Here is a 22,626-nt window from a genome sequence, read left to right as displayed (position 1 = left end):
GCCGCACCTCCAGTAATAGCTTCATCGTTAAAGTGATTAATGCTGCCTTTAGAGCGCTCGCTTCCCAACCAAATTGTATTAAAAGTCAGGCTAATATCTCCGGTTCTTGCTAGCAGGGATTCCGGTGGGGGAAAGCGAGGTGGGGGGCTAGATGATGTGAACAGGATGCTCTTAACTCCATAGTGTCTGGGGGCATTGCTGTTCTTTCCTCTGCTGGGGGGTTGGTGTGTCTTGGGGATCAGTCAGTCAGTGGGAAAAAGGAGTGGGAGGCACAGGATTCCACAGTGGGTGGTAATTCTTCCAAACCAGCCCCCCCCCCGCCCCCCGCTCGTCCAGAAAGGCAAGCCAAATGCTCTCAATCTGTCGTCATCATCTCCCGCAAGGAGAGAGGAGTGATGTAGGTATTCAGTCCTGCAGGCCAAGGTTCAAATTCCTTCTCTGTCGTGAGGCTCCCTGGGTGGCCTTAGGAGATAGACCCTCTTGCGGCCTTTGGAGTAAAAAGGGAGATGAGAAAAATTAATAAAGAACTTTGTATGTTTGAAAAGCTGGTGGCTGGTTGGTTTGTAGAGAGGCACCCGTGCCCATAATGGGGCTTTAGACACAAGAGTCTCTGCCCCAAAGGAGCTTACAGTCTGAATTTTGGTGAGGGAGAAAGAGTGGCATCAGATTGGACCCAGTAAAATTATGTTGGGTTATGCTGTTTCTTTCACAAGATTTAGATGTGGTTTACAGAAAGAATAAAACAATAAAAATGTCTGTAAAAATAATAATTTAAAAACATCAGTAAGTTAAATCCTGAGCAAAATGCATGTCAACATTTTATGTTTCTGGGTAGGCTTGCCTAAACAAAAATGTCTTTCGCAGGCATTGAAAGGGGCAGGGTGAAGGAACCTGCCTGGTGTCAGTAGGCAGGGAGTTCCAAAGTGTGTTTGCTGCCATGGTCATTAACTTCAGTGGGTCTACTCCCTAAGTAAGAGCTAGCACTGGATAGAACCCAAGATCAAGAAGGCACAATAGCAAGCAAATTCATTTGCTTAAAGCTGGATTTCACAGCATGCCGTTGCTTTATTGAATTTGTCACCCCTAAGATGTAGCAATGGGGCCAAGTAAAAAAAGGATTAGGCAGATTCGCTGAGAGGGCTGGGTCTATTGTTTTGCCATTAGCTGTGATGGCTTATGGTAACCTTCCTTTTTCAGAAGAGCTGATAGAGTTACAAGCTTGCTAGATCAGGGGAATGCTGTGGACGTAGTGTATCTTGATTTCAGTAAGGCTTTTGAGAGTCCCTCATGATATTCTTGCAGAGAAGCTGGTAAAATGTTGGCTGGATGAAGTAATTGTTAGGTGGATTTGTAGGTGGTTGAACTGATGGAATCCAAAGACTGCTTACAAATGGTTCTTCATCAACCTGGAAAAACGTGAAAAGTGGGATGCTGCAGGGTTCTGCCCTGGGCCCGTTGTTTTTCAACATCTTCATAAATTATTTGGAGGAAGGTACTGAGGGGATGTTAATAAGATCTGCAGATGACACCAAACTGGGAGGAGTAGCCAGTGCTGCGGAAGACAGAATTGGGATCCAGAATGCCCTAAACAGATTGGAGAACAGGGCCAAAATTACCAAAATGAATTTCAGTAGGGACAAATGTAAGGTTCTACACTTGGGAAGGAAGAACCAGCTGCACAACTATCAGATGGAGGACACCTGGCTTGCCAGCAGTACATGTGAAAAATATCTAGGGGTCTTAGTAGACCACAAGCTTAACATGAGTCAACAGTGTGATGCAGCAGCAAAAGAGGCTAATCCTATTCTAGGCTGCATCAACAGACATCTAGTGTCCCAATCAAGGGAAGTAATTGTCTTGTTCTATTCTGCTTTGGTCAGACCACACCTGAAGTACTGTGTCCACTTCTGGGCACTACAGTTTAAGAAGGATATTGACGCGCTGGAACGTTTTGCAGAAGAGAGTGGCCAAGATGACGAAAAGTCTGGAAACCAAGCCTTATGAGGACTGGTTGAAGGAGTTGGGTATGTTTAGCCTGGAAAAGAGGGCAGGACTCGAACCAGTGGCTTCAAGTTACAAGAAAGGGGATTCCCGACTAAACATCAGGAAGAACTTTCTGATGGAGGTTGTCGCGACACTCTTCCTTGGAGATGGAAGAGTTTTAAGCAGATGTTGGATGGCCATCTGTCATGTATGCTTTAGCTGAGATTCTTGCATTGCAGGGGGTTGGACTAGATGACCCTTGGGTTCCCTTCCAATTCTATGATTATACCACTGAATACTAGTTGCTGGGGCTGCGAAGGAGAGGGCTGCTGCCTTCCTGTTCTGCTTGTGAGCTTCCCTGAGACACTTGGTTGACTACTGTGGAAAGTCAGCTGTTCACCTGGTCCAAGAGGGCTGCTATGTTCAGCTTGGGAGAAGGGGTGTCTGTGAAAATGAAGATTTCATGGGCAGGGAAGAGTTTTTAGGAGAGATTTGAATGGAGAGAGAGATGTGGAAAGACCTGTGCAGATGTTCTGGTTGGGGAGAGTTGCAAAGAAAAAAATGAGCATGGCAGATCTACCCAGCTGCTCTCCTGTGATTAAGCTTCTCCCCCTTTCTTTCTAGAAAATGGTTTTAAAAGTAAGTTACATAAGCCTGCCTATGTGCCCCCCCCCCGGCACCACGCACAGCTCCCTGGCTGGAAAGGTAATGGGAAATAATCAAGGTGCTGGCTCTTGCAATTGCCGGTCGCAGCTGAGCTCTGTTCAGGAGCCCGGTTTGGGCAGGCTTCCATCGCCAGGCAGCCGCTGCAGCTGATAACCCCTTTCCCCCCGCCAGCGGCGTGTGATGGATTGGGCTGGGGAGGGGGATGGCAGAAGAGCCACTTTTTTCTCTTTCTCCTGCGCTTGCAGAGATAGGCTGCTCAGGTGCTTGTCAGGATTATCTCCCGCAGAAGGCAACCCTGCCATCCATCTTCTGCTTGGTCCCCTGGGGGGGGGGGGGAGAGAGAGAGCTGAGCAGTCAGGGAAAAGGCAGCAAGGAAATCTTTTGAGCCAAAGTGAATTTGGGGAGAGGGTGGGTTGTTTTTTTCAAGTCTGTGTAAACCCAGGGGCTAATGCAGCCCCCCAAACATCTCTCTCTGGTCCTGGGAACTTTTCCTAGGCTGCCCCAACCCAGGTGATGGTGCACCTTTTGGTGTTCTGCTCAAGTGGGACCTAGCAGAACTCAGCTGTGATTGCCAGCACCTTCATAAGGGCTTCAGGGGTCTGTGTGCGTGGTCTGTTGGATAGGGGGCATGGCATGGCTGGAGTGCTGTTCCAATAGGGGGCATTTTCCCGCATAAGGAAAGGGTGCAACATTTGGGGCTTTTTCAGAGTTGACATAATAGAATCATGCATGGTGTGCAGAAAGGAAACTGAGAAATGCTTTTTTGCTCCCACAAGAGTCAACAATGGCCACCTTTAAAAGAGGGTTAGACAGATTTGTGGATGGTAAGGCTGTCAGTGGCTACTAGCCAAGATGGTGGTGTTCTTTCCTCCAGTGTCAGAGGCAATAGGCCTCCGAGTGCCAGTTGATTGAGTCGTAAGTGGAGAGTGTTGCTCATGTGCTCAGGTTCTGCTAGCAAGCTTCCCGCTGAGGGATCTGGTTGGCCCCTGTGAGAACCAGATCCTGGACCAGATGGGCCCCTGGCCTGATTCCCCAAGGCTCTCCTTGTATTTGTATATTGAAGACTGCTTTGCTATGATGTAATGCAAAATTTGGTCGCAAGCCATTGTGTCAAGGAATATTTAGATCCCCCCCCCACCTTGTTAAAGCGAGCAACAAATGTTGGGTTCTGACTTGTTCTGCTACCTTTGTGTCCGACATCTGAGACTATGCAGTTTCCCGTGTTGCAAAAGTATCTTAAACGTTTTGATACCCTTTCTGTAATTTTTTTTTTTTTTTGTTTCGGTCTCCTTGCTGCAGGGAAATCAAAGGCCAAGAAGGACAGTTTAGATGACACTTCATTTGGCAGCAGTGAGGAAGAGGATGACAGCGATGAAGGAGAGTACAAAGTGGAGGACGAAGAAGAGGATGACGACAACGAGAGCTCCAGTGATTCAGATGGTAAGAGAGTGCTGCCACGGCTTCCTTTGGAGGAATGACGTTGGGCATATTGGTGAGGCGAGATGTAGGCTTTTGCTCCTGTGCTCCTGACCTCTAGTCTGGGATCTGAAGGAATATGCCTTTTACCTGTTACATTTTTTGGAAATGGGTTTGCTTGCTACGCAGCTTGCATTTTGCCAGGTGTGTGTGTGCATTTGTGTGTGTGACACACACACATTTCCTGGTTGTCATATCTCTGCACACCTCGTACTGTCTTGCTGGTGATCCCTTTAAGAGGAGCAGCTGGTGCCCACGGAGGAAGGTGCTGGGTAGGATCCAGCCACTTACCCGCTACACTGGTGTGTGTGTGTGTGTGTGCGCGCGTGTGCATACCAATTCCATCGGTTTGGCCTGAAAAGATAAGCAGTGGAGGTCCTTGAAGCAGGGCCCAGGGTGGTGACAAGCAGTGTTTTTGCCTTGGGTGACGATCCACGCAAACAAGAGAAGTCTCCGCCAGGAGAAGGACGTTGCTTGTCAAGAGTGCCACCGGCTCTGGCTGTCCTTTCCCATTATCTCCAAGTGCGCTGCTGTCTTCCCCTTCTCTCTGAGGGGTGAGGTTTAAAGGATGCAAAGCCCTTTTGGGGTGGTGATGATGGTGCAGGGATGTCCACCTCTCCTCCCCCCTCTCCTTAACAAGATTTCTCTCCCGGCTTTGAGGTGAAAATGAGAGGAGAGAGCTGTGCCCAGCCCCACTGACTGATTCACTGTGACAGATGGCAGAGGGTTGGCACACGGACCTTGGTGCCGTTGCCCAGAATAGATGAACAGCAGAGATGGGAGCGAACATTGGCTGGGAACGCTTGGCTCTTGCCGGCTCTTGGAGCTATTTCTATCTGGGGCTGCCAGAGCCTGGCAAGGCAAACGGCTCCCACAGCTGCCTCTCTCTCTCAGTGCTTGTTTCGGGGCGGATGTTACCAGTTGGCCCCTCCCTCGAGATGTGCAGTGACATTTGTTGGGGGGGGGAATAAAACACCCTTCCAGAACTGCAATACTGTAATAAGCATTTTAGCGCAGGGGCGTATGCGCCCATGTTTCTGCAGGGGCCAGCACATGAGAGCATGTGCTTTGCACGCAGAAGGTCCCCAGGTTCAATCCACAGCATCTTCAGGAAGGGCTGAGAAATGTCCCTTACTGTCAGCACTATGGTGGTGGGTCTCCCAAGGATATCAGACCTTTGGCATATAATTTTAGAGCATTATTTACCTGTTCTTCACCCCGAAGTCCCAGGGACAGTTGCAGCCATTAAAATTTTTTAAGCTTGATTTTTTTCAATACCAGTGATCATCTCAAGCTTTGAAATGCAACTTGCATGACCTGCTTGGGCAGAGGAGCTTTGGGGTACTGGCCTTGTACTGTCAATAGGGATAGGGATCTTGCTGCCCTCTAGAAGATATTGGAGCACCAATTCCCATCAGCCAGCATGGCCTATTGTCAGGGATGATAGGAGTTGTAGTCTCACGACATGTGGAGGGCCTTGCATTTCTTGTGTCTATCTTAATGTACGATGTTGCCTAGGAGTTGCAGCCAACCGAATTCTACTCAGAGTAAACCTACGGACCCAGATTCAAGTTGCACTAGTGGGAGCTGGTAGAACAAGTTATGCAAGCACAACAGGCCCCCACCCCGCTATGGGAAGGGTCAGTAGAAAACCCAGAACAGCCCATGTGGGGGGGGGGGGAGAAAGACTGTTTGGTCTGGCATGCAGAAATACTTGTGCCAAGGGATTCCTTTCATTGAAATAAATGGACCGATGCTAGCCATGGCCATGAATTTCAATGGGTCTGCTCTGAGTAGGATGAGCACTGCATACAACCCCAGGACTGTTCTCTCTCCCCTAAGGATGGCTGGGGCTGAGATTTCAGGAAAAAAGCCTGCCCCATGTTTTAAACTCAAGAGTCCCACTTAGAAAGAGCAGTGCAGAGCGGTGGGGGGGGGCAACAACTTTTTGCACCATCCTTCCCAAAACGCCTTGTTTTTTTATTCCAAATTGCAATAAGAGGAGCACAGAAGCGCTTGTTCACCCTCCCTTCCATCCCTGCTATCTGGAAGATGCAGCGGTGGCGATAAATTAATTAATGCTTGTGATTAATTAGCAATGAGCCGCTTCTGCCTGCCTCTTTCTCCCTCTCCCCTCCTCTTCCTTCCTGATAAGGCAGGATTTACACCTCTCTCTCTCCCTTCCACAGGGGGAAGCAAAGGGGCCGGCCGCAAGGGCGTCGGGAAACAGCTGTCACGGGCGGAGCTGAAGCAGCTGGCACAGGGACCCGAAGACATGGTGGAAGACTTGGACTTCTCTGATGCTGACTGACAGCTGCGCCAACAGACAACTGGGATGGGTATTGTGAGGGGCAAGGGGAATGGATCTGGAGGTGTTGCGTTTGTGGTAGGGTAACCCACGTGCCCCTTTAAAGCAGGGGCAGGAAGTTGCTCCGCTGAGGCTGCCTCCCTCGTCCCCCAAGGCACCGCTTGAAACGCGAAAATCTTGTGCAGCAGAGTTTTATACGTTTTGGAGAAACACAGTAAAATTTGTGGCTTTGCCAGCAGCAGTAAAGTGGCTCAGGCAAGGAGATAAAAAGGCCCTTGTTAAAACCTGCCACTTTATAAATAACGTGGGGAGGGCGGATCCGCCACCTCCAAATCCCTGTTTTGTTGGAAGGAAACCAGCCCCAAGCCCACCAGCATGGCCAGAGCTTGTGTTGTCCATTATTAGCCAGCCACTGCTTCCAGTGGGGAAGCACCAGCAATTAACTGGTGGCAGGTATCTCCTAATATTACCTTGCCTATTCCACAGGGCTTCTAGGGGCGCAGAGAAGTCTTTCTTTGCCAGCCAGTGCCCTCTGCCATTTAAACCCCACCCTGGTACAGCTATGCTAAGCAGATTCTAGGAAAGAGAAGGGCTAATAGTTGGGTGCCTGTGGTCTCTCTTCATAGTGGGCAGAAGAGACTCTGCCCTGGGAGCTGTATTCACTAGATTCACCTCTGCTTACCCCCGACTCAACTCTGTGTATTTTTTTTTGTACTTTTGCAAGACTCTTTTGCAAGACTCTTAAGGACACAGCCGGCCCACGGAGCAACCAATTTATAAATTAAGTGATTTCTTTTTTTATTATTATTATTTAAATCGATTTGCTGGAAAGCGTTGGCCTGGATGTGATGGATAACGACCATTTACAATATATAAAGAAGCGAAGGTACCATTGAGCGATCTGTTTGATTCCCCACCCCCACCCCAAACAAAAGTTTTAAAAAAATGAATAAGGGAAAAAAGGTTGAGCGTGCAGGTGTTTTCAAAACAGAAAGGGTAAGGAGAGAGAAAAGCGGACAAGCATCGATCACATGATTGTTTTCCATCACTGTACAAATTGCGAGGTGGGGAGGGGGCAAGGTACGAGTGCCCTGCCCCGATGGGCTCACTTGGGTACCTGTTACCTGGTCATGGGGGTGGGGGACCAGGTAAAAATGTGCAACTCCATATCCTCTGCAACAAGCCTCTTCCCCCCCTCCCCCACAAAATACACACACACTCCCCCCACACAAACAAAGTAAAAATGGGACACACATCTTCTGTACACACGCAGTTTAAGGTGTGGGGGGTAAACTCTGCCTCCCAGCCTCTTCCACGCTCATCTCCCCTTCTGCCCCCCCCCCCAACAAGGCTATCATTATTATTATTATTCTGCAAAACAAGTCTGTGCAGTGCCCAGCAAGGAGGGAATCTTTCACAGTCAATCTGCAATGTTTAAGCAGCATGAAAATGCAGTTTTAAAAAAAGAGAAAAGCACACAAAAAACCTGTACCCCACAGAGCTAGCTGTGCCGTACCATCCAAACTGAAGTAAACATGGACCGGAACTTGGGCGTTGGGTCAGTTGTCTGTCTTTGGTATTGTTTCAAAGTTGTTTTTTGAGCGATGCATAGACACCCTGAAAGAGGAACGGAACAGGTTCCAGCGAGGGACACATTTCAGAAGTGGGGAAGGAAGAGTGTTTCCTCCTGGCGGGAGGCTGCGGTTAGGGGAAGGGAAGAAGGGGGTGCTGAGGGTCTCTTCCCCAAAGTTGCATTTCTGTAAAGGCAACAAAGAAAAAAGCCCAAACAACGTTCCTTTTCTCCAAAAGAAAAGAAAGAAAAAGTCAAGGTGTCCCTTTTCAAATTGCTTCCAATAAATCTTTGGATTACGCCGACCCCTGCCCCCTTAAAACCCCAACGCTGAATGCATTATTATTCTCTTGGTTCCTCGGCTGGCTGATTCCAGTGCTGGAAGGCCCAGCAGCCCAAGCCAGGGACCCTCGCGAGGCTGGCTGACTGCCTGGGGCTGTGCAGTTTACGAGGGCGGCTTCGACGTGTCGCTGAGGCCGGCCAGCAAAGGGTTCCCGTTTTCCTGCTTTGGCGAGATGCGGCTGGCGGGGAGGAGAGCGTTGCCGTACGGGGAGGAGGTCACGCTTCCTGTCGACGAGGGGCGGAGGTCAGCGGGAGGCAAGTCACGGTCTGCGGGTCGCAAGCCCGGGGGCTGGAGCGGGAAAGCCATGGGGAAGCTAGCCATGTACAGCACCCGGCCGACTCTCTTGGCTACCTGTGGAGGGAAATTGCAAAAGGAAGAGGGGAGATTAATGGGTGGGTTGAGAGGAGAGCATGCAGGCTCAAGAGGCCTCCTGCTCTTAGCACGCCTGCTGTGAGCCGCAGTCCTTTTCTGTACAACTACTCCTGCACAACTGGCGGGGGGGGCAGCCTCTGCTGGAGTTCGTCTTCTGGGGTCAAGCAATGAGTGCCTGGTGCTGCTGATTCCTCAGCAGAATCTGTACAGGTCAGGGAGGCAGCTATGGAGCCTGGGGGACCCTAGCAGGGGGCTGTTTTGACAAAACAGAAATTCTGGAAAAGGCAACGTGCACAAAGTAGGCAAATTAAAACCATGTGCATACAAGCTGAGTAATTCCACACGCACACATTGTGGATAGTCTTGGTGAAGGTCATAAATAAAGGGAAGTGGTTGGTGAGAGGGGATCTCCACAGGTCAATCATATAAACAGAGACTGGACACATGCTTTAAAAGTCAATCTTCCCCCTCTTGAGGACTAGCACCTTGATTTAACGGGGCAGGAGAGGACAGATAGTCATGCTAAATTTCACATAATCCCAAATTGCACATGTGTACATGATTGCAGAACACATGCTGTGGGAGAGGGGTCATTATGCTCCTGATGTACTTATCATCAGAGTACTACATGAAGACCCATTTGCAGACAGAGCAAGTGAGCCTTCTTGTCTCCCTAGAAACCAGTTCTCAGAATTCTATCCCACACGCCCAACATGTTCCTTGTCACCCTCTGGTGAAACAGCATCCAGGGCAGAGATACCTGCTGACATTTGGGGCAGTCACCAGAAATGTGACCAGGCTATTTCTTATTTCAGACACACGGGGATAATAATGGCTGGATGTGGAGGGATGTTCCACGGGGAAGCTGCAGTCTGCGTTGGGGGACGACTGCTGTATCTGGGCTTCACATTCTTCCTCCACGCACACTTCAAAAACATTGTAAGTCTGGATCAGGCCAGTGGCCCATCCAGTCCAGCATCCTGTTCTCACATCACAGTGGCCAATCAGATGCCACAATAGGAAACCTACAAGCAGGACCAGCACACAAGAACACGCTCCCCTCCTATTCAGAAGCATTACTGCCTCCAACTGTGGATGAACCTTTTGGTGATCACACACACATGCACCCGAAGCCCTGAGCAATCTTGCAATCTCTCTGCCGGCCCCCCAGCGACACCACCCTTGGGAAGCGGACCATGGTGCAATAAATACATTTTGCCGAGGCAGGCTTCCCCCCGCCTCAACCACCACTGGCCATATACATTTGTTATATTATGTTAAAACAATAAGGGCAACTTTATTACTTTCCCTGCAGCCCTTACTGTTTACGAGGGGTCTAATAAAAAGGTTCTCTGGGCAATTGTTCCCTGTGGATCAATTCTGCAGGAAATAAAACTGATTCAAGGAGGAAAAAGAAGCAGTGGCGGTGGCAGCAAGAAATTCAGGAGCACCAATCCAACTTCGATTACACACGCAGGTTGTGGAGTGTTTGCAGGAGAGATACGGAAGTGAAATAACTGGCAGTAGCCTTAAAATTGGGCTTGGGGTGATACAGCCACCCCTTGCCCAAGTTTTGCTAACTGAATAATACTCTGGTTGTTTTGGGTTAAATATGAACCTCTGGTTTTTATTGAAGCTTTAACAAAAACCAGCTGTGTAGGTGCGAGAGCAGGCAGGGGGCTTTTGGCTCAGGATCGAAGGTGATTAATATAAGCCCACATCCCTGGGGCAGACGGGAGGATAGGGGGAGAGACTCGGCAGCTGGGGAGAGGGCAGGGAGCTACCATTAAATTGTTGACTGCAAATGAAGGCTGTGATGGGGAAAAGCGAGCAGCCTTTATGGAGGAAGAACCAGTATGTGCGTGCAAATGATGTTAATCCTGCAGCTTTTGGTGGTGGGTGGCGGGTGATGGAAAAATTTGGGGGATGGGAAGAAAGAGATAGTGCTCAAAAGCTAGCAAAACACCTACACCTCTGACTCCTATTTGAACCCTTTCCTATGCCCTGTTTCCAGAACGCACTGAGAAAAGGTGTGTGGTGGTGGGGCGATCTACTTAGAACAGCACCTTCTACTGCACTTAGTGGGGAACCAGTGGCCCCCTCCAAGTGCTGTTGGACTCCCGTCAGGCCCCAAGCTATGTGACCAGTGACGAGGAATGATGGGAGTTGGGAATCTGGAGGGCAAAAGGTTCCCCAGCCTTGTTCTACCAAAACAACTTATCGACCGGTATGTGAACGTGCACGGGTTACAGTAGAAGGCAAAGGAAATATATAAAGCTGCTACTGCAGCTGAGTCCAGAACCCCATCAGCACAGGCCTAACCTACAGATGTTGCAGAATGAAGTGGCAGAGTGGGACTCAGCTGGGCTGCAGAAAAGGGATGCCATCCTTCCATAATACCTTCTCATGGGATGTGCTTATTAGCATGATTCTCCCTGCTAGTTTCTTTCTTCCAGAAAGATGCTGCCAACTCCCCTATGAGGAAGGCTTACAGCATTTGGAACTCCTTAAAGGTAAAGGGACCCCTGACCGTTAGGTCCAGTCGCAGACTCTGGGGTTGCGGCGCTCATCTCACTTTACTGGCCAAGGGAGCTGGCGTACAGCTTCCAGGTTATGTGGCCAGCATGACTAAGCCGCTTCTGGTGAACCGGAGCAGCACACGGAAACGCCGTTTTCCTTCCCGCGGGAGCGGTACCTATTTATCTACTTGCACTTTGACGTGCTTTCAAACTGCTAGGTGGGCAGGAGCAGGGACCGAGCAATGGGAGCTCACGCCGTCGCGGGGATTCGAACCGCCAACCTTCTGATCAGCAACCCCTAGGCTCTGTGGTTTAACCCACAGCGCCACCCGCGTCCCTTGGAACTTCTTAGGTTTGGAGAAATAGTGATGGCCACCAACTTGGGATGGCTTTAAAAAAGGATTAGATAAAGGCTCCCAATGGCTACTAGCCACAGTGGCTGTGCTCTGCCTGTCAGAAGCACTATGCTTCTGAATACCAGTTGCTGGAAACCACAGGAGGAGGGGAGCTGCTCTTGTGCTCAGGTCCTGCTTGCCGATTCCCCATTAGGGGATCTGGTTGGCCACACTGAGAACAGGATGCTGGACTAGATGGGCCACATTTCTTATGCCTCTGTGTGTAAAGAGGAGAGCATTCAAGAGTGTGATTCCCCCACCCTCACTTCCACCTGCCCTGGGTTCTGTTCATCCACTCACACACACACGTCCGGTTGGAATAGGCTACTTGAGCCCTTAGACCCCAGCTGCCCGCCAGACTTGCAGGCCTTAATCTTAATTGAAGACAAATGTCAACAGGAATTCTGGATTCTGAGGTTCTGGCCTGCTGCATCTTGAGCACTCTTACCTGTGACCTTATCTTCAATGCGGGTCCCAGTTTTAACCCCATGTTATTCAGTAAGTGCTCTTCTGTCAAGAGGGGCAGAGTCTCGCCGTCTATGGCCTGTTCCCGGAAGACCTGTCAGGGGCAGAAGCAGAAAGCAGTGTGGGTAAGAGGAGCCCAGAGGAGAGCTACTTGGGATCTGAGTGCTGTGTTTTAAGAGAAACACAGAAAGCTGCCTTATACAAAGTCAAGTCTATTGGTGAACACAAAGCAAGACTAACACACACACACACACACACACACACACACACACACACACACACACACAGTGTATAGATGTGAGCCTGTATCATTATTGTTTGCCAGGCTAATGAGGTTGGGTCTACATGTGGGTAAGGTGGTGAGCTAAGCTGCAGTGTTGCACTTCAGAATGCAGGTGGGCTCTGTCTCTGTGTGTGGATGCAAACCCCATCCTTTGCTTCAAAAAGAGAGCAATCACTTTGATGCAGACTGCGTCCTGCCCATTAGTTCTGTTAAATAAGGTTATGGACCCATACAGCCCCCCCCACCCCACCCCCGCAGCACCTGGCTCGTCATAATGTCATGGGTATTTCCATCCAGTGACATAATCAGAGACTTGTGAACAATATGATATTGCTCCTCTCTCTCAAGGGGACCAGTTTTTTGTATTTGTTGTTTGTGATTTCTTCCTTCCATTTTATTTAATACTGGGAAACTCAGTAAAACTCTAAAGAAAGAAAGAAAGTAGGAAGAAAAAGCACCCTGCAAAGAAAGCATTTGGATGGGGGTGGAAATGTCTTCTAATTATAATACTGCCATGGACACTTTAGTTGCGATTCCTGCATTGCAGGGGGTTGGACTAGATGACCCTCAGGACCCCTTCCAACTCTACAGTTCTATGATTCTAAGTAGGGGAGTACCTGAAGTATTGCAATCAGGCTGAAGAGAGAAACTCAATTCTCTTACTTCTTGTACCTCCTGCTTTGAATATTGTTTTAATGGCTTGTCTATTACAGTTTAATTATTGATCTTTTTAGCGTAGTTGATTTACTATGTATTTCAATTATGCAGTGTTGTGTTTTTTTTTAAGAAAGGCTTGATCCTTGTTATCCTGCTGTTGACTTTTGTCCATTTGTGAACTGGTAGACTCCTGGAAATTAATGGGCCTAAGTTAGTGGTGTCCATCAAATCCAATGGGTCTATTCTGAGTAGGGCCACTACTGGAGACAACTATTACCTCATTTTGCCCCGTACTCTTAAAGCTGGCGATTCAGAGGCAGGCACAGATGGGAGCCTGCTGTTCAAGCTTTTCCTCTTAAATCATAATAACAAAAAGGAAGCCGACAGCAACTTCCTCCCCTTCTGGATCTTCTTTTTATAGGTGGGCCCTTCCAGCCAAGGCTGCTCAGGAGCACAGCCTCCTATCCCAGCCCCGTGACCCAGCAGGCCAGCCTGGCTGACAGCCAAAAAACCATCCCTGTGCTCCGCCACGCTTGCTTCCAGGCCTCCCTGGAGCCCATGCCAAGCTGTGTGTGATGCAACGTGCCATCGAGACACAGATGGACGGTCCCAGGGGCCAAGAGCACCAAGGGTGTGTGTGTGTCTGTGTGTGTCTGTCTGTCTGTTTCCAATACAGGGTTGCACTGAGCAAAGACAGCCTTCCTCTCACTGCCCACTGCTTTATTCCTAATGCAAACGCTGTGGCCGGCTTTTTTCTTTCGGTTGCTTGTTTTTTGCTGGCAAGAGCGGAGGTCAGCTCTGTGCCAGACCTCCCCGGCAGCTGCGGTTTTTGGAGGAGAGAAAGCAGGCAGACAGCTCTGCAGTGCTGGGTCTCCCCGGCGGCCTGGCTTTCTTGCACAGTAAAAACCTGTTAAATGCAGAGCCCCGCTGTGGACCAAAAGGAAAAAGAAAAAGGCCTTATCCCTTTAACTCGTTCTGTGCCAAACCCCTTTTTCCTCCTCCTCCTCCTCCTTCTCCTTCACTACCTCCCCCTCCTCCAAACCTCTTGCCCTTCGTGGCTCACTCAAGAGACCTTGTTAATAGGGTGGGGGAATTGTATTTTTCTGGATCAGGCTGCCTGGAAAGCACCATTGTGAAAGTGCAACTCTCTTCACAGGGAGTTCTGGGGTGGCTGGTGGAGATTGGAAGAGCTCTCAGCAACCCTGCTTGCTGTTCTGTTCAGCCTGGAAAAAGCACAAGGCCGGGAGCTGAGAGGGCAAGCCTGCCCTGCCCACGCCAGTCGGGTGCTGCTGGCACAAAAACACACGGGTGGCTTCCAAGCGATTCTTGCAAGAGAGGAGAAAAACAGCAGGGAGGGCCTTTTAGAGTGTTGCCACATCTCTATTCTGCACTAGGGTTGCTATGGGTTTTGGACTGGATAAAGTGAAGGGTTTTTGGGGGGTGGGGGCGTTGCTTGAAGTTCCTTAGTGGTGAAAGTTCAAGCGTGGCAGACACATCTTTGAAAGTACAGGTAAACGGCCCAGAAAAGCTAGGAAATAGCTAGATGCTCCCACCTGGAAGACAGGAGCCATTTTGGCAAAGGCGAGTCAACCCACTGCCATCCGACTGAAGGGACAAAGCAAACTAGGGAGGGATGTGTGTGTCAGAGAGAGATAGAAAGAGAAGGAACAAAAAAAAAAAAGCTGCAGTTTTTAGAATCAGACAGAGAGGAAAGTGCTAGGCCAGCTCAAGACATTTTGATGGGAAGGGAAGGACCGTGTCTCAGCTGTAGAGCATTTGCCTTGTGTTCAGAAGTTCCTAGGTTCAATCCCCGGCCCCTCCAGAGAGGGCTGGGAATGAGAAGAGTTTTATATCATTTTTAGGTGGAGGAACACTCAACTCTGCAATCTACCCAAACTCTGAAGTTCGCTGTCCCCATTCTGAGGCTGCAGTCTATACACACACACCTAACTGGGAGCAAGTCCCATTGAAACCAGTGGGGTTTACTTCTGAGCACAGGAGTACATGGGAAGAGGGCTGAACTGCCGCATCAGGTCTGCAAACCTGTCCTAGATTTTGCTATAAGAAAACAACAACATTCATGGTTACAATCTAAAGAAAAATTCAAAACGCTACATCCTGTCCCTAAGAACAGAACCAGGGCCCTGAAGTTGGATCAGGTCAGAGGGTAGGGAATCTAGCCCAGCATCCTGCCCCAACACTCAACGAAGTTCACAGAGAATCACAGGAATATTTCGCCCAACGTGGGGTTTGAACCTACAACCCTGAGAATAAGAGTCTTATGCTCTACAGACTGCAGGATGTGAAGGCAATGGGCTGCCCTTGTTTGTGTCTCCCTCAGCATCTACTGTACAGAGACAGACTTCCTCTAAACATGGAAGTTCCATTTAACTAAGCTCTGGGTTATAGCTGTCAATAGGCCTATCCTTTATCTTGTGGAAGTGAAAGGGAAGGAAAAGTTTTAAATTTCCTACTTTTCCCCCTTGAACATGATAAGAACATACAAAGAGCTCTGATGGATCGGGTCAAAAGGCCCATCCTGTTCTCACAGTGGCCAGCAAGACTTAATTTGTTCCGCAGGTCCGTTCTTAACGTGAAACTGTTCTTAACCTGAGGTACCACTTTAGCTAATGAGGCCTCCCGCTGCTGCCGCCGCCGCCCAATTTCTGTTCTCATCCTGAAGCAAAGTTCTTAACTCGAGGTACAATTTCTGGGCTAGCTGAGTCTGTAACCTGAAGCGTCTGTAACCTGAGGTACCACTGTTTGGGCAAGCGAGATCTGAGTGCAACAGCAACCCTCTCCTGTGGCTTTCAGCAGCTGGGATTCAGAAGCATACTGCCTCCAACAGGGGAGGCAGAACTTAGCCATCAGGGTTAGCAGCCAGGGTTAGTAAGCTTCACGCGACCTTCAGGGCAGGGACCTATTTTTCCCCTGCAAAGTTAGGCATACTGGTGGGGCACCACAACAAAACAAAATAATGGTGCAGTCAGAAATTTTTTCAATGGGATTAGCTATTAGCTTTCTTAGTAGAAAGCTAAGTACTGCTTAGCTTTCTACATGCTGCACCCACTATCGACAATAATACTTATGCCTAGCTACATGTTCATTTATATTAAGGCAACCCTAGTTTTAGGTTGCATCTGAGAGCCAGCATGGGCAACATGCCAGGGTTCGATCAGAGATGCCCTGTATCGGAGGCGGTCCATTCTATGACAGCCCTGGTCCAGTATGCAGTATGCACTTGCTGTTCTAGATCAGAACTGGCCACCAGTCTGTATAACTCAGCATCACCCACAATGACTGGCAAGCAGATCTCCAGGGTTTCAGTCGGGGGGACATTTCACTGTAAGGTGCTACAGAAATGTCATAATAGTAATATATAGCAGTCCCACCTACACAGAGCCTTCTGCATCTCCCGCCAATTCTCACCCTCTCTCTCCATCCCATTTGTGACTCTGCCCCCCCCCCAAAAGCCAGCTGCCACAGCTGCCGCCCTGCAGAAGCCCCAGCCTTAGCGGGGGCTTTAATGAAGCGTGTCATGAGGGGATTAGCACTTGCACAGTGTGCGAGAGGGTGGTGGCGGTGGAGGGGGGGGAAGCAGGGGGCAGGCCCTGCCTTGAAAATGCACCACCCGCCTGTCACCCAGAAAGAGACAGGAAAAAACGGCGACCCTGTAAGCAGAAAGGGCATCACGGCCTCCCCTGATGCATTCCCAATTGGCTGGGGGAAGGGGGTGGGCAAATTATTTGGAAAGCAGGGGGCCTGAGACCCGCAGAGAGGCCTCCTTTCACTGGCAGGTGAGAGAGCCGGCTGTGCTTAAAGAGGCACGTTTTGGGGTGCCTCGTGGGAGGTGGTTTGAAAAACGAAATAAACACTGGGCTGTAGCCCAGTGCTCGTCCTACTCAAGAGTAGACCCATCGATGCTGTGGCTAGCTTAGGTCCAAACACTTTAATTGGTCTAAGAGTAATAGACTTAGTTCTTATTGTTATATTTAGCTTAGGACACTTAGAAACATATGGTAATAGTATTAATAAAGGTGACGTACTTGATTCAGGTTAGAAGCATTAACATAGTTTGACCGGTTCCTCCTCCTTAGCCCTGCTTTGTGGGACTCTTTCTTGGAAGGGGAACATGGCACACTGGAACAAAGGAAGCCGCCTTGGTCTCTCTAGTGCACCTGATCTCCAGGGTTTCAAGCCCTACCTGGAGATGCCAGGATCAGAGCCTTCTGCCTGCAAAGCACCCCTTTCCCTGAAGGGACCTGTTGTTCTAAATGTCTGGCTTCCATAGGATTCTAGGAAGCTGCCTTGTACCAAGTCAGATCACAGGCTGATGCTCACGCTGACTGGCAGCCGCGCTCTAGGGTTTCAGGCAAGGCTCTTCTCCAGAGCTCCCTGGAGATGCTGGGGATCAAGCCCGGGACCTTCTGCCTGCAGGGCATGTGCCTCATAGGGGCCCTGGAAGCTGCCTTGTCATGGGACCAAATTGGTTCATCTAGCTCAGTAGCATCAATACCAACTGGGACTCCAGGATTTCAGACAGCCCTAGCTGGAGACACCAAGGATTGAACCTGGGACCTTCTGCTTGCAAATCAGATGCTCTGCCGCTCAGCTCTGGCCCTGCCCTCCCTGTTGAGCAGGTCTTCTCTCTGTTCCAAGTATACAGCCACCTTCTCATTGCACATCTCAGGATCCCTTCCCCTGAAGCTGATATTCTCTCTCTCAATGGAGTGTTTATAAGAAAGAGGCCTTGGCTGACTCTGGTGCCGAACGAACAGACGGGGTTTTTGTATCCTGACCGGAGGCCTCACACTGAGCCACTTCATGATCCCTGCCTGGCAGTGATGGATGTTCCAGAAGGGCCTCTTGCCTTGGGGGCTGTTCCCCCACCCACCTTCCTCCCCGCTCAATGCACAGGGTTAACCAGCAATTTTAAGTTCTACAGCTCAGACCTCCAAGCTGCTTGCACACAATTATCAGGAAAAAATCGTCAAAAAACCCAGGATGTAAATAACAACCATAGATTTAAAAACCTTCTGCACAGAAAGAATTATTGCTATTTTATCATTTATTTAAATATTTATCATTTGTTGTTGTTTTTATTTTTAATTTTTTTTATTAACAACATTTTATTTAACATTTATTTATTTAAGTATTATTTGGACACAGTGGTCTTAACAATGACCCCCCCCCCCAAAAAAAAGCATCTTTGAAGGTGTGGCTATCCTGAAGAGGATAGTTTGAACAATAGTCTTCCCTGGCAATGACTGTTACGGATGAAACAACTTTTGCACTCTGGGGTAACTGTATGCTGGACATTTGGATAATTTGTATGGATTAATAAGCATAAATTATGTTAAATTACAACCCCAATACCTGTTAGAGGGGTTGGGAATATCCTTCATTTGAAATTCCAGAGAGCTACTGCCAGTCACTGTAGACAATACTAAGCTACATAGACCAAAAGTCTGACTCAATATAGGGCAGCTTCCTTTGTTCTTATAATGGTAATACTGGACTATACAACAGGGCTTTAGTGTGCAATCCTCTGCATACGTACGTGACAGAAAGTACCCTTGAACACGGTGTGGCTTACTTTCATGTAAACACATATAGGATTGTGTAGTCAGTAGTGGCAGGCAGTATTTACTTACTGGTATTTAGGGAACATGGATGGGCATGACCAAGCCTCTGCAGACAAGCCACAGTAGACTTACAAAGACAGGAAGAAGTGCAGACAGTTGTGGTAGTGAGTGCAGTATTCAGCTTCTTGAGATATATACTTTTTTATTAGAAAAAAGAAAAGTTTTTTCAAAGATCGCATAAGTTTCTAGACCCTATGAAACCTCAGAAAGCCAGGCATTGAGACAAGATTTCCAGTAGCTGGGGGAGGGTGGGGGGTGGATACTTTAGTGCCCCATGACTGGGATCAGCAGAATAAATTTTGAATAATTTATTCAGCTTGCAGAATTCAGTTTGTGAGGATGCAGAATTAAAGCAAACAAACAAACAAACAGGGAACAGCGCAGCCCTCTGATAGAGCCCTCCAGGAATCTGAAAGCAACTCTTGGCCTTGTTGATTTGCAGAGAAAGTAAGAACCCAAAGCCCCAGGTTTTCCCCTCCCCTCCTGAATATTTGGGAGTTTACCTGAGTGTACTCGGCACAGCCGGACAAACCGCCCACGAAACTGCAGACGTCCTCCACTGTCCACTTGCTGACGTCCTCCAGCGCTGGGCTGTCTTCACCATCCAAAAAGAGACCTCCAATGCTGCCTGGAATGGGGGAGAAGGTTTTTAGAGAGTTGGGAAATTGGGGCGGGGGGGGGGGCAGAGGAAACATAAATCACGAAAGTCCCACACGGACAGCCACACTGCTGCCAGGCCTCCCTTGCTGCCCATTGCATTATTTTCCTCCAGCCACACATCCATCTTTAATGAACTGTCAATTAAAACACCAGGCAGGGTCAATTTGCCCGCCGAGGCCTCCCGGAGATTCCTAGCCCCGAGGGTGGGGAAGCCAAGAGAATGACAGCGGGGCTGGGGGGGGGGATGACACATTTCCAACTAATGTCTTCAATGTGCTTAATTTTCTTCAGCTGCAGTCAAGGGAGGGGAGGTGAGGGGGGGAGTAGAATCCAGCAAGGGCTGCAAACTGAAAAGCAACATCAACAGCCCCCACTAAGGCCAGCCAGCAAAGGTCTCCGACCACCTCTAAGTATGTACTCAGGACAACAAAGGAGTTCAAGGAAGTGGCAGCTTTTCAGGAACATGGGAAACTGCATTATACTGAGTCAGGCCACTGGGTCCATCCAGCTGAATATTGTCTACACTGATTAGAAGTGGCTTTCTGGGAATCTCTCTCCCAGTCCTACCTGGAGATGCTAGGGACAGGACCTGAGCGATTGGAAGAAGGCACACTCAAAACAGAGACTCGTATAGAGACACAACAGGCAGCCCCCTTCCTTTTAGGGAACAGGTTGAAGAGCTCACTGGTAGAGGGATGGAAATGCTACCTGCTGTCAGGCAGCTTGTTATCACAGAAAACTGCAATGCCAGTCGCATGGCTTAGTGATAAGCGCACCCGCTGTTCATGCAGAAAGTTCTGGGTTCAATCGCTTGTTATCTCCAGGTAGGGCTGGGAAAGACCCCCTATCTGAAACCTTGGGAGAGCCACTGCCAGACAGTGTCAACAACACTTGAGGAGGACCCAACAGCTATCACTGAATCAACTTGTTTATAAAACTGTGAAATCTGCCAGATTTGACAGAACTCTTGCTAGTGAAACGCGAATGCCTGTGAAATTCAAAAGTCTGTATACTGCCCTAAGATGAATTAAGAGAAGGGATGGGGAACCAGTGGCCTTCCAGATGTTGGACTCCCACTCCCATCAGCCCCTACCAGCCTGGCCAATGGTCAGGGATGATGGGAACTAGAGTCCAACAACTAGAGGGCCCACAGATTATGAGCCACCCTTGATCTTCAGCTGCGTACAAACCATACAGTTAAGGAACATCTCACCCACTTCATTAATACTGGCACCTATAGTTCATTAAGGGTGCTGGGAATCGTAGATTGGTGAGGGGGTAAACTACAGCTCCCAGGATTCTTTTGGGGACGGGATACACTTTGAATGTATGGTGTGTATGCAGCCTAAGTGAAGGCAGACATTCACCTCTTTAGCAATCTCCTAATCCGAGAGACTTGCGTTTTTTTCAGACCTGAAGCTGTTTTTGCCAAACATTGGAGATCTTTCTCTCTTTCTTCCTCTCTCTCTCTCCCTCCCCTTCCCCACCACCCACCCATTTGAAAGAGCGCGGCGCTGACTTGGTAAATAGAGGAAGTGGAATTGAACTCAATTATTCCAGGCACAGCTAAGGCTCCGGCGAGACGCCTCCATCTGCAGCCGGAGAAGCAAGCGTCTCCGAAGGGATCTGGCAGTAACAGCCAACTGGTTCCAAATGATGCACTTCCTCCTTCCAGAGGCCGGCCAAGGATAGCAACTCGGCCAAGTAGATGGGAACGGAGGAGAGCCTCCTCCTCTGTATTCGGCTGGGCAGCTTGAACCTCAGCACTTTGACTCTACAATGGGGGCATCGCTCCGGACCCACAGGAAAAATAGGGCAGTGCTCTGATCCAACTCTTCCATGGGACCAGAAGCTGTTTTCCAGAGGGGCTTTTCCAGCCTCCAATTTCAGGGCTGGCTTCTCTTGCCAACTTTTTAACCAAGCCTGATAGGAAAAAAACCTGGTTTTGCTCAAGACACAGAGAAAGTGTTCAATGGCAAAGCACAAGTTCTGGCTCCGCCTATCATTGCCTCTGGCTCCGCCTACTGTGGGCCTCCCTTTCTTCTCCCACCGCTACTTCCAGCACCCATTGACCGCCAATGGGCAGGTTAAACAAACTTTCTCCATACTAGGACAGCTCCTGCACTGAGCACAAGCAAGCAAGACTTTGCCAAAATAACTCTTCTCCCCAGTCTAGGTTGCCTCTGGTCTAGTCAGCATTTTGTGGGAGGGATCAGGCATAAACCATGTTTGCCTAACTATTTGGAGAAAGTACTGTTGCCCCAGGGCAACAAATACACTTAGAAACACATCCACAAGGCAGAGGTTTGTGGTTACAGAAGCGATGAGGAAGTATCTGGATGTAGTCTAACCTCCGTATAACCTATGTCAAATAAACTCTGCACATAAAGGTTCAGAGGGAAGAGCACTTCTAGCCTGGACAGTTATAGAGTTCTGGCGGCACCTCAGTGTAGCTCCCAGAACTGGATGAAGGGCAGACTAGGAGGAATCCTGCTCAGAACAGCAACTCATGCAGATTCCCATCAGGCATCCTCCTCTTCCCCTCAGCTGGGAAAGACTTGCAGTTTGAAATTCTGGATAGCTGCTGCCAGTCAGTGTAGACGGAGATCCAACCGACCAGTGGATAAAGCAGCTTCCTGACATCAGGTGCCCGTGGCAAGTGATTCAAATTCTTTCATTTGCCATGAAGGAAAATATTTTTTCTTCTTTTTCTTGAGGAAGAGGCACTCCCCAACGCATTTTTTTTGGTGTGCCAACTCTCCCCTGAGCTCGCCTGTAAGAATCCACAAGTATTTTCCACACAGCCACACAAACACAGACCCTGCCAAAATATTTATCTCAAGACAGTTCATCCTCCCTTTCGCAGTCACCAGGAAAACACACGGAGAGAATGTCTGCTGGCGTAAAAATTTCTGAGCTGAAGGATTGGGGGGGCAGGAGACAGAGTGATTTATTGGCAGTTACTGGAGGTGGGAGGGGGGGGCAAGAAAGAGGAGATGCCTGATTTTGCCAAAATAAACAAGAACTGGTCAAAGCTCTGTGAGGACAAACAGCCACAGCGTGCAGAGACCCAAAAAATATGCCTGGTTCAGCTGACCAACCCTCCTTTCAGGAGGAGTGCATTTCTCTCTCAAACTCCCCCTTTCACCACTCTCCTCTCACAGACTCCAGTTAAATAGGAACAACTGAACAACTGACCCATGCCCGTGGGGCAGGGGTGTATCCAGGGATACTGAGAAGGCTTGCTGGTTTGGTGCTTTAAAGCCCAAATTCTTACTCAACCT

General features: G+C 49.1%; 2 protein-coding genes and 1 long non-coding RNA gene across 21 annotated transcripts in view; 2 read left to right on the top strand and 1 right to left on the bottom strand.

Annotated features, from left to right (window-relative positions):
- The window catches only part of NOC2L (NOC2 like nucleolar associated transcriptional repressor), a 127,341-nt gene extending 119,974 nt beyond the window's left edge, over positions 1–7,367 (top strand). For 4 of the 5 annotated variants that reach the window (XM_083628624.1, XM_083628622.1, XM_083628623.1 and 1 more), the window contains 2 exons: positions 3,949–4,089; positions 6,315–7,367. In XM_083628624.1, the coding sequence (XP_083484750.1) occupies positions 3,949–4,089; positions 6,315–6,436 (263 nt within the window). In that variant the 3' untranslated portion in view covers positions 6,437–7,367. Of the gene's footprint in view, positions 1–3,948; positions 5,406–6,043 lie in introns of all 5 variants that reach the window. The other variant, XR_014551620.1, reaches the window with a different exon arrangement.
- Positions 4,411–5,801, top strand: LOC310769602. Its single transcript, XR_014551725.1, has 2 exons — positions 4,411–4,534; positions 4,573–5,801. It is a non-coding gene; the product is annotated as an uncharacterized lncRNA (long non-coding RNA).
- The window catches only part of SAMD11 (sterile alpha motif domain containing 11), a 317,484-nt gene continuing 302,064 nt past the window's right edge, over positions 7,207–22,626 (bottom strand). For all 15 annotated transcript variants that reach the window (XM_083628579.1, XM_083628580.1, XM_083628571.1 and 12 more), the window contains 3 exons: positions 19,186–19,310; positions 12,081–12,191; positions 7,207–8,697 (listed from right to left, as the gene is read on the bottom strand). In XM_083628579.1, the coding sequence (XP_083484705.1) occupies positions 8,449–8,697; positions 12,081–12,191; positions 19,186–19,310 (485 nt within the window). In that variant the 3' untranslated portion in view covers positions 7,207–8,448. The remainder of the gene's footprint in view (positions 8,698–12,080; positions 12,192–19,185; positions 19,311–22,626) is intronic.

Source organism: Podarcis filfolensis (assembly GCF_964270895.1).
Source record: "Podarcis filfolensis genome assembly, chromosome: 8".
In the NCBI taxonomy this organism is placed as follows: domain Eukaryota; kingdom Metazoa; phylum Chordata; class Lepidosauria; order Squamata; family Lacertidae; genus Podarcis; species Podarcis filfolensis.
This window is presented reverse-complemented; position numbering and strand designations above follow the sequence as displayed.